At 39.8% G+C, this 12091-nt stretch overlaps 1 protein-coding gene across 2 annotated transcripts in view; it reads left to right on the top strand.

The window, feature by feature from the left end:
* Nucleotides 1–2756: 2756 nt before the first annotated feature.
* dgkb (diacylglycerol kinase, beta) overlaps nt 2757–12091 on the top strand; it is a 54802-nt gene continuing 45467 nt past the window's right edge. The window contains exons 1-7 of one of the 2 annotated variants that reach the window (XM_088411119.1): nt 2757–2922; nt 4868–5010; nt 6592–6668; nt 8108–8128; nt 8219–8366; nt 9753–9890; nt 11678–11727. In XM_088411119.1, coding sequence (XP_088267245.1) covers nt 4938–5010; nt 6592–6668; nt 8108–8128; nt 8219–8366; nt 9753–9890; nt 11678–11727 — 507 coding nt within the window. In that variant the 5' untranslated portion in view covers nt 2757–2922; nt 4868–4937. The remainder of the gene's footprint in view (nt 2923–4867; nt 5011–6591; nt 6669–8107; nt 8129–8218; nt 8367–9752; nt 9891–11677; nt 11728–12091) is intronic. The other variant, XM_088411120.1, reaches the window with a different exon arrangement.

Raw genomic sequence — 12091 nt, 5'->3', positions numbered from 1 at the left:
CTCAGAACATTTCCTGCTGGACTCAGAACATTTCCTGCTTAACTAAAATGGAGAGAATTGACAAGCAGTACATTCCGCCTGTGTGCAGTACTGTATTTTATTGTACCTCTGGCATATCGCTATTAGTTACTGCCTGGTAAATGTGCCTGTCTGACTCATCTCACTCTTTGTTTAGCGATATCACTGCAAAGGAGCTGAGCTTTATTGGGCATCCCTGCACTACACTATCATTGGGGGAAAGACTTACAGGGCGAAAGGTTTTTTTTATTTCGATGACTGCGCTAAATACAAAATCTGATTTACAGGCAACTCTGTTCGTATCACTGAATGTTTGCTTGTAGAGGAGCATCTGTAATGTATTTTTACAATATAGATACTTCCTAAAATTTCAATGAGGTAGTTATTAATCCCCACAGAAGGCCCAGGTAGGTTCCATTAAATTAGTGTGTTGGAATACATGAATCTGGAATTCTGCATGCGTCCATCCATAAATCCTTTCCCTCGCCTCCACCTGTCCTTCTGCTCAGCACCCTGGGGGAGGTTTCCCCACAGCTTGGCGCACTTAGCAGCTGTCGCCCCGCATGCTAACTGATGCTACGTTCATGCTGACAGGAGAGAAAGTGGGAAAAAAAAGGAGAGAGGGGCGGGAAAAGTGATGATTGTGCCGTCGTTCTTCCCCCACCCTCTGTTTCTCGCTCTCTCTCGCACTGGAGGAAAACAAACAGCACCCCCCCCCCCCCAGACATGACAAGTGGGCTGCAGCAGCATCGCGGCATCTTACTCGACATCTAATTCAGAAATACACTCTACTCTTGCCTCAGCGTCCGATGGAGCACTCAATGGAATGACACCCTGTCTTCATCACACTCGACATTCGGAAAGACTCACTCTTGCTTTCAGCGTACGCCGGATATTCCACTGGATTTCCTCCACCCCTTCTCTACATGTGACATTTAAACGAGAAACGCACAGTCTTGCTCAGACACCCCCTGGATCACTCACAGGATCGACTATTGGATCATTTGTTGAATCCTTCACCTTATCCACCACCACCCTCTCGTCTTCACACATGTCATCTAATTCAGAAATAAACATTTTGCTGAATCCATACTGTCAAGATCCGACTAGGTCCTGATTCCACACCTAATGGATCAGCTCTGACTAAATCACCGCCTCCTGTGAACATATTTGACACCTGATTATAAAATACCATCCTCAGCCTCAACATCCATTGTACAATCTCGTGGAACCTTGACTGGATCACTCCAAGAACCATCCGCCACATCAACCACTGGAGCATCCCATGAATCAAGAACAAAGACCCACTCTATCTCTCATTGGTCCACCATTGTCTCTTCTCCATACGTGACATTAAACAATGGACACACTCCTCAATCTTCTGCAAGATCACCCACTAGCTTGATCCTCGCTCTCTTCACACATTAGCCTAATTCACCACTAGAGACTAGGTCCAACTGGATCACCCTTTGGATGTTCCACAGGATTCCCCACTAGATCCTTTCCACTTCACACCTGACTTCAAACAAAATATACACCCTTCAACCTCAGAATCCACTGGCTCCTCTTCTGAATCTCAGCCACGCCTTCTGCACACTCGTCATCTAATTACAGCATAAACAGTCTTGCATCAGCATTCATTGGGTCATTAAGTGAGACACTGAATCAGAGCTGCCTTTTCTTTGGATACTCCACTGGATCACGGATTAAATCACTTAAGGATCGTTGACGGCATCACCAAAATCACTCAACAACAACAACAACAACAACAAACAGTCTGCATGAAATGGATCCACCACTGGAGACTTCACATAGGCTTATACACACTTGATGATGAATACAGAATCCGATACAATACCTTCCTGTATTCACCATTGTATCTGGATCCCCGACAAGATCAGTGATTGAATCACTTGTTTAAAAAAAAGAAAATAATCAGCACCTTGAGGATCCACCAATGGATATTACACTGGATCACAATGGATCCCTTCCTCGTTTTGCCACTAGATCCTCTACTAGATCACTTTGGAGAAAAAAACCTTAGATCCTAGTAGACCCGCCACAAAACACTTCCTAGGATCATTACCTAGTCGTACCAACACTTAATGATGAATTCAAAATACACAACAGAATATATTGGATCCCTTCCTGTTTTCACCACTGGATCAATTCCTGGATTCTTTACTAGATCACTCATTTGATCACTTTGGGAAAAAAAACAAAAAACCTCCCAGAACCTCATGGACCCACCACAGAACACCACGGAATCAGTGCCTAGTCTCATCCACATTTGATGATTCATTGAAAATACACAACAGAATGTTCTGGATGCCACTGGATCAACCACTTAATCATCTACTAAATCAAAGAGTCAATCACTTCTTTGGAAAAAAAAATAAAAACACTCTTAATTCTTCAGTCAATCACTACCTGGTCTTGCAAGTGAAAATAGACATTACAATCCACTGGCTCACTCCCTTACTTTCCACTCGATCAACCATCAAAAACAATAGTATCCACTGGATCCTTTCTCCATTGGATCTACCACTGGATCATCTACTGAATCACTCCCACCTTCCCTAAATCTAATAACAAAAAAAAATCCCCAGCACGCACTGGATTATTAGCACCTCTTCTAATTAAAAAAATACACACTCCTCAGCATCCACTGAATTCTTGGCTGGATCAGCACCGCCTCTTCTTCTCCATACTCAACATCTAATTACAATAGAAATACTCTTGCCTCAGCACCCACTGGATCCCCCAGCGGATCACCGCCGCCTCCCCTTCTCCACACTCTCTAAATGACAAGCGTATTCACTCCTCCTCATCCTCGTCCGCTAACTGGAGCGGCCAGCGGATCTTCTGGAGGTGAGCTCATCCTCTCGCCGGACTCTGCAGCAGGTGAGCTGCGGCATGTTGACCTCTTCTTGTCGTCTTATTGATGCACGCGTGTCGCAGTGTGCGTGTGTCCTGTGTGTGTGTGTGTGTTTATTTGTTTTTGTGAAAGTGCGTGCGTGTGTGTGAAGGCACTCTTCATCTCCTGAGGGATGCAGCACTCATGTCAGGATGCTTCGGAAAAACAAGATAAGCCAGTTAGGATTTGGTGAACACACGGCAAGCTTTGCGTGTTTGTGTGTGTTGGTATTTCAATAATTGATGCGGTTTGCATGCGTGCGCGGCGACGACTTGCAGTCATTTAGGCTCGGCTGCACACACACAGCCGAGACACTGACATAACAATGTGCAGACTCACTGGGTTAGTTGCCTGCCCCTGATGGATTGAGCATCATTTGGCCTCACAACAGCTGCAACAAGCGATTAATGCGGCCAGTGTGAATGGCGGTCTCATTAGGAGTCCGGGGGGCTGCTGGCGCCGTCATCATAGCAACAGCTCTGTCTGATGATGCCAGCGGACGCAGCCTAGAATGCACAAAAATAACCAAAACAAAACTGACTCTGCACTTGTTGCGTCAGGCCGGGATGCTGCACCAACACACAGCTATCCGTAATATCCCCATATGCTTGCCGGCGCCCTAATTCCATTCGGTTTTATTTATATAGTGCCCAAATTACAAGTTTGTCTCAAAGCGCGTTACGGGGGGTACAAAACATGCCGAAACAGTCACCTTTATCCTGCTGAGAACTGAAGATTACGATGAAAATATTGCGAGTCTTGCAATCAAGAATTTGTCTTATTCTAATTCAAATGTTGCAGATATTACCTGATTTCAAAAATGCAGGGAAAAAGAAAAGGGTGGGGAATACAGCGTAATGCAGCCCAGCGGGAATTTGCCAGAGCGTCCAGATTACTCACTCTGGCATGCTTGTGTATGTGTTTTAGGGGTGTGTATCTCACCTATAAAAGATGTTTCACTAAACGTGTCATATATTTCAAAGTGGAAACATCCAATTGGGTTTGAGTCAATGCAATCACATTTATTCAAAGAAAAACAACTTACAGTTTCAAATTCGTTTTTGTTGCACAGAAGTCAACTACAGTATTTTAGTTTCAACCTCACTTTTTTTTTGTCTCCCTCAAAAAATTCTTCGACAAATCGGCATAAAATTTAGTGGGCGTGTCTGTCACAAGTTCCAGGTCACATGAAAAACATCTAAAAAAAAACCCAACATGATATTGAAATTAAACATGCTTTTTGTTGTGGTTTTAAGCTGACTGCATTGAATCAAACCCAAATGTATGCTTCCACTTTGAAATATACCACGATACGTTTATTGAAACATCTTTTATGTGAGATACACACCACTAACACACATACACAAGCATGCCAGAGTGAGTAATCTGGACGCTCAGGCAAATTCCCAGGTTACACCTTATTCTGAATCTGAAAAAATAGCTGCATCAAAGTGTCTGAAATACAAGCATGTGCTGACTATAAAAAATGACAGCAATATAAACATTTACTAACCCCTACACAGTTTGTCAATGAGAGCACCACAGCACCACCTGCTGCCATAGATGTGCAATCACATCACAAGAGCGCAAAGCAAATCCAATTTCCCTGCGCACACCCTCCCATCGCATGCACCACTATTTGAGAAGATTTCTTAAACACAATTCAGCAATAAGTTGCTTCATGTTCCAAATAATTTGCTCTTAATTTGAAAAGAGAAATGCACAGCTTCTAGCACAGTATTAGAAAGCATTCAATTAGATTTGCTAACATCTGCAGAAATGTGGTTGAACTCACGTACCCCCTGAAATGGTTTCACATACCCCCATTTGGAAACCACTAGCTTTTTTGGCTAAGTCCCGCAATGTGGATGGAGCACATTTTCATGTCAATATTTGTCTACTCCTTTTACCTTCTTTTTTCCATCTAAACAGCCCATGTTGAGACTGCTCATTCCTTTGGATTAAGTGTGGCGAAGATGCTACACGCTGAGGCTTGAGTACGATGATGAGCGGCCAGGACGCTTGGGTCACACTGACCCCCGCGGAATTCGCCCTCTTGCAAGAATACACCCAATGTGAGTATCCAGCCATCCAACTTTCCATCATTCTTAGACCTTTTAGTTTTGGACATATCGCCCAGCACTATGTTTCCCAAGCATTTGCTGATGTTACACATAATGACAGTTTAAAGCTATTTGATGTTTTTTTTTCCCCCCCAGTAAACGTTTGTTTGCCATTTCTGTAAACCGCAACAAGTGCGTCACAATTCAACTGAACGCCGCTTGTGTCATGTATTCCCTTTTCCAATTTCCGCCTTTAATGACGTGCACCAGGATGCTGATGATTTTGGCAGCGAGATGGAGACGCTGAAGCGTTTAATACGAACGCCGCCAGTGATCCATCATGCCGCTTTCACCACGTCGTGCCCGCGGTTTACGTTCCCTTCCAAAAATGTTGCCGTGCAGTAAGACTTAGTGTGGAAAATATGAGGGAGCGCCTGGCAGGGCGCCTCGCGCTGCCCACTGTCCTTCCAAACAAACTACTAAAAAAGCCTGTGAGGGGGCAAAGTGTTACACAATAGAAGTCTTTCACTAGAACAGTAGTTCTCAAATGGGAGTACTTGAGATTTGAAATGAAACAAACATGCAAAAATCATTGAAAAATAATTATTGAGTTATTTAAATGTCTCAAGAAAATATAAGTTCATACAACAAATTTTATGTTCAGTAGGTTACGCAGTTTCATTATTTTTAAAAGCCAGATTGTCCCCCATACTAGAATGGTTTGACCCAACTCACGTGCCACCGCTCGTTCGTTACCTGTAAGGTGAATGATTTGTTGTTGTTAATACATCTCTACTATGATACCAAAAGAGGACACTTTTTAAGTTGAATATTTTTTCTGTGGACAAATGTTTACTTATAATTATTTCTTTTTGAGAACACGTCATGAAGTATTAAAATGATCCAAAAAGTAGATTTTGCTCAAGATTGAACACAAATGGTCTCGGAGGTGAATAGTGAATAGCATATCTGCCACACAGTTAAAGGACCCGAATTCGAATCCTCCTGGCTCCGGGCTTCTTGTGTGGAGTTTGCATGTTCTCCCCAAGCCTGCGTGGATCGTCTTCCTCCCACACTTCGAAAACATGCATGGCAGGTGTATTGGACATACTAAATTGTCCTTAGGTGTGATTGGGTGCGTGAATGCTCGTTTGTCTCCGTCTGCTCTGTAATTGGCTGGCAACCAGTTCAGGGTGCTGGGATAGGCACCAGCATGCCCGTGGCTCTAGAAAATGGAAGGATTGATGGATGGATGAACACAAATGTGAGCGATAACGCAGTGCAAATTTGCATCAGAGTAGGTCCCAAGCTTATTATATGCTTGTCAAGTGTGCACATTCATAACACACAATAATGCCTCATAACAATCACTGCATGTGGCCAAAGTGCTGCTTCACTGCTACACAATTGTTTTAATAAGATCTGCTAAATGTGACACACACACACACGCACTCCTCCATTATGGATTGTGTTGCCATGGCATTCAGGAATGATGACAAATGCTCCAGCGTATTACACGAGATATTGAATTCAAGCACACACACACACACTCACACATTGAAGCTTTTTTGTGCATCTTTGATCTGCCCTCAGACTCGACCAAGAAGCTGAAAGACGTGCTACAGGAGTTCCACGGCGATGGCGTGCTGGCCAAATACAATCCAGAGGAGGTTTGTGCAATTCATCGCCAATCAATCCAACACGCATTGATATGCATACTGTGTCACATATGCCATGCAGGGTATTAATAACTCATTCAATCCCAAGGACATGTTTTTTTTTTTAATTTAGAATCTAAACATCATATCCCAGGTACTTTTTTATAAGTTTTTCAATTTAATGTGTGTGTGTGTATGTTTTGCTTAAGGAGTGTCTGAAAAAGGCAGGTGCTAAATGAATAAAAATACTTAAATAATTAATTACTTTGGATAATTAAGTAGTAAAAGAACCAATTACTTCATACATTAGACATATCAAATACTTGAGTTTTTAAAACAATGGATTAGTACTTGTTACCTAAAGTAATTGACAACGACTACTTCATTACCTGAAATTATTGATTACTTTAACCGCTGATATAATCAATTACTTTAGTACTTTTAGTATCTAAACTTGCATCTGTGTCAAACTCCAGTCCTCGAGGGTCGGTATTCTGCATGTTTTTGTCTCTTCTCCCTCAAACATGCCTGATTCAAATGAATCGGATCATTTTCAAGCTTCTGCAGAGCTTGCTGATCGGGGAGACAAACCTGGAAAACAAGTATGATACCGGCCCTTGAGGACAGGAATTTGACACCTACTGTATGATAAGTACCTGTATTGTATTTTTTTTAATTACTTTTAGTACTTAATGTTTAATAACTTTGGTACTTATATAAAATATAAAAAAACACAAATAAACACACACAGAAAAATATGTCCTTTAAATGAGTTAATAATTAAAAAAATTACAAATGATTATTTAAAGGAAAAATCATCCCTAAAATGCTTAACATCATCTATGCGCTCTCACTTGTCGAAACACAACATTCAGAATAATGTTGCTTTTGCGGAATATGAATGAAGTATCAAAAGCAATCCATTTTTATCCATCTCAAGGGGCGGCCATTTTGCCACTTGCTGTTGGCAGGAAGTAACTTCACTGTTGCCCAGATAACAAACAACCACGGCTCACCTGTTTGAGTTTGGTCAGGTGACAAAAATGAGCTGTGATCTTGGTTAGTGTCTGAGCAAAAAGCAACAATGATGTCATTTTTACACCAACAGCAAGGGGAAGAATTACCACCCATTGAGATGGAGAAAAATCAGAGGATTTTACTGCTATATTCATATTGCACTTAACATATTACACAATTTTAATAAGACTACCATGTTTAGTAGGGTTTAACAGATGTAACTTTCGCTTTAAGAATAAATATAACTGAATGAAAAACAAGATTAAAAAAAAAACTTTTCATTTAATTATTGATTTATTTTTTTAATTTGCTTGCTGAAATAAAGATTCACTAGATTTTGTAACATTGATTCGACACATTTACTGTGGCTCATCATGCGTCAACGCAAGTACGTGTTATGACGAGTTTGAATCCGTATGTTCTCTTTTTGACAGAAACAAGAAATCCTCAGCCAGGTGAGTGTTACTTCCTTTTTTTTTTTGACATAGATCTCTTTTCAAAGAGTATATGAAGCTATTTGCCATACTTTGTGTGTGTCAACCTAGGAGATTGACTTTGAGGGCTTCAAAGTCTTCATGCAGACCTTCCTGGAGAGCGAGCTGCCACAAGAATTCTGCCAGCATCTTTTTATGTCCTTTAGCAACAAGGACCAAGCCAACCAGTCCTCATCCTCCGAAAAGCCCAAAGCCCCCGGTAAAAGTTTACACTAACATACCATAGTTTGCGTTCACTTTATAGCTATTCTAAATACTTCAAGTGATTTTCCACATGGGGTTCAATTAAAAACGATTTCATTAGTTTGCCTGCTGGAAACGTGAAGTTGAACCAAGATTTTTAACTCCTTCAATCCCAGAGAGTACATTTTTTTTAACTGTTTTGGAAAAAACGGTGATTGAAATCACGTCTTTACTAAATTCAGTACTAGAGTAATCAGTTATTGTAGGTAGTTAATTACGAAAGTAATTTGATGCTAAAAGTGCTAAAGTAAATTATTTTTGGTACTAAAAGTACTAATCAGTCACTATGGGTTCTAAAAGTAATGTATTTTCTGCACTATAAGGCGCACCAGATTATAAGGCGCACCCTCAATTAATGACACATTTAAAAACGTTTTCCATATATAAGGCGCATCGGATTATAAGGTGCATCCTCAATTAATGACATATTTTAAAATTTATCCAATCACAATATAGTAATACTAAAAGTAATAACAATAATAACTCAAATAATAACTCTAAACTCTCAATAGCATAACTCAATGTCAATATGACCAACCTCGTTCAACTGTAAACACACAAAAGAAACAGGTAAAGCTTACGAATCCCAATCTCAATATTGATCCATATATAAGGCGCACCCGATTATAAGGCGCACCATCAGCTTTTAAAAAAAATCAAGGCTTTGAGGTGCGCCTTATAGTGCACAAAATATGGTACTAAAGTATGGTGCTAAAGTAGCTAAAGCAATTGATTAATACTTAATTACCTAAAGTAAGCTATTACTTTGTGATGAATTCCTTGCCATTCCCACTACCCACAATGCAATGCTTGTTTTCTTAAAGGGCCAGGCTCAGCCACGGTCATTATCTCATGCATCGGCTCTCACCCCACCCCCTTCCCCACATGTATGTCCCTGCACAGCTCTGTCACTCGCAGCCACATGCGCACTGCTTCAGAAAGAGTCGCTGTCAAATCGTCCTTATATAGTGCCATGACTCTGTTAACGTAGATTGACGAGCAGGGTTTTAGTTTTAAGCAAAAGTGATTTGATTTGACATTTAACTCATTCACTGCCATTGGCAAAAATAGACCTTAAACATTCAGTTTTACTGGCCTGGCAGGAAATGAGTTCCAAATGTTTTTTCCACATCGCAGATTTTCACCAATGTAGCCACCACAACAAATGTGGATGGATTATAACTTTGGTGAGTCATATACATTTCGAAATGGCCTTTAGTAAATCCATAGCTACGCTATCGACGAACGCCACCGTTGCTCTATTGATGTCGGGCCTCCCCGCCAACATCAGAGACTTCCCAGTCGCAGGTTTAACTTTAATTCCCTCCGCTCCTCGCCGCAGGGCTGAAGCTGATCAAAAGCAACTCCACCCCACTGAGGATGAGCGGCCCAGCCGGGCCACCGAGCACGGTGCAGCTCAAAGACATCGTGTGCTACCTGTCGTTGCTGGAAGGAGGACGGCCCGAGGACAAGCTGGAGTGTGAGTGCTGACGTTTGACATGCATGACACATCATCGGTTGAGTGACCAACATTGCTCTGACAAAATGTTGTTGTATTCGGACTTGTGCAGGCAGGTATTCCACATATTTCACTTCATCTCGCTATAATTTTGTTTGCCATTGACGCTTCACAAAATCAAGTCATACCAAGGAAAAAAAGAAACAAAATAATCAGTCCTCTATTGTTCTACTATTTTCTCAATGGCTCTGGCTTGATTGAATAATATGTTAAGGGTTTGTTTACAGGTGAGCCATTGGGCATCTTGAGCCTTTGCCACCCAGAAGGAAAGTGCAATGCCATTCTAGTGATGTCATTTTTTTATTTTTTTTTTATTTGCAGGTTTTGAGTTGAAACAAGACAAATATTAGTCCATTTATTTTGGGCTTGTCTATATACAAAATAGTTCCTGGAGCAAATTGACAGGATTTAATATAAATCAGATTTACTGCAGCTTCTTACATAGGGAAAATGTTTGGTGTATTTGAATATTATGAGAATGCGTAGTACCTACATATATTTTTTGAATTAACCTCATTATCATTTTAACAAAATGCTAATGTGTCATGAATGTATTTGATCCATAAATTCAAATTCATGCATAAGAAGCCAACTTTCATTCACTCCCTCTCTCTCTCTCTTTCTCGCTGTCTCTCTCTCTCTCCGTCTCTCTCATTCTTACTACAAACTCTATTTTATACTTACGTTGTATTTCGTCATATTTTGTTTGATTTGGTATTTATATCCTTTGCACCCCAAGGTATTTACTGTGAATTTGTGTAATGCACAATGTTCATGTATTGTTTACGGTTCAGCGTTCAAGGATAGAAGTAAACAGCAGATCTAGTTTTTGAATATATATGATATTTTATTTTGTTCATTCAAATTTTGCAAGTAAAGCGTTCAGATAATTTAATTTAGTTAGAAAACTAATAATACAAACAATTCTGGCTGGAGTCAGCGTTGTACTTTAGTCATGCGGGTATTGCCCTCTGCCGGTCAGATTGAGAACTGCAGTTATTTTGTTCTTTTGCACTTTTTTAAAAAAATATTTTGCGCTTCAAATGAAATGAGTCGTCGAGTTAAGGTATTTATGTATGTATGTTTTTTTGTTTGCGTACACCTCTTGCCTTACCTAACCTCATTGCAGGTTTACAAACATCTCTACAGCTTTTAGTCCAAATTGAGTGTTCATTGAGGTGAAAGTTCATCTGTTTTAACTGACATCATGGATTTAATCAACCTTATTCTCTTTTTAATCATTATATTTGCATTATCATTATTGTAACTTTGTTACGAGAAGGTTTTTGTAATATTATTGATAATTAGAATTTAATTGTACTTTTGAATTTCATATTTCTGCTGTGCTGCATTTAAATATTGTTTTGTGAAGTTACTTAAATTAATCAAAAATGTAAAATAATTGTAGCTGTAGATGTAGCTTTTTAAATAAGGGAAGGGTTAAATAATTTTCGAAAGTTGGATTGTACAGAATATGTCTCACCCAAAATCTTGATTTTCCTTCCTACAATAACTTCCTTGTAGGAGTGTGTCCGTGGCGCCGCCAAGAAAGAGGCCATTATCTCCTCCTGTCAGCAGTTTTAACTTATGCAATTCCCTTATAAAACAAAAGCCATCTATGTGCTGCTCATGTTGATATTTCTGTCATCAACCGCAATGATAATCGTGAAAGTCTTGTGTAACTTTAAAAGGTTATGAAAGCATACAATCTTCTTAACATCTTTTTTTTTTCTCTCCTCTCCACACAGTTATGTTTCGCCTCTACGACACAGATGGAAACGGCTCTTTGGACAGCTCGGTAAATATTTGCTTTCATTTTTGTACATCTATTTATTGGTATAATAAAGCGAATAAATATGTATACTGCTATCAAGCTTACGTAGAAAATGTCAGCTCTCTTTTTGTATATTTGTCTGGATCGTATTGATTAGAATATTAACTTATTCAAATGCAAATGACTTATTTTTACATTTTAAGAAACTAGAACTTAGAGGTAAAAAAAATAAGGTAAAAAAAATTCACATGATAAATGAGGGTCTGAAAAGGGCTGACACTAAACGTGTTAAAATTACTCAAATGATAAAAATATAATGAAACAAAACTGTTTATGTATTTGAATGATGCTAGCAAGGAGCAAATATGAAAACTGCCATCAAGCTAGC

The sequence above is a fragment of the Hippichthys cyanospilos genome, chromosome 3 (genome assembly GCF_059441005.1).
Source record: "Hippichthys cyanospilos isolate Australia breed blue-spotted pipefish chromosome 3, RoL_Hcya_1.0, whole genome shotgun sequence".
In the NCBI taxonomy this organism is placed as follows: Eukaryota; Metazoa; Chordata; class Actinopteri; order Syngnathiformes; family Syngnathidae; genus Hippichthys; species Hippichthys cyanospilos.
This window is presented reverse-complemented; position numbering and strand designations above follow the sequence as displayed.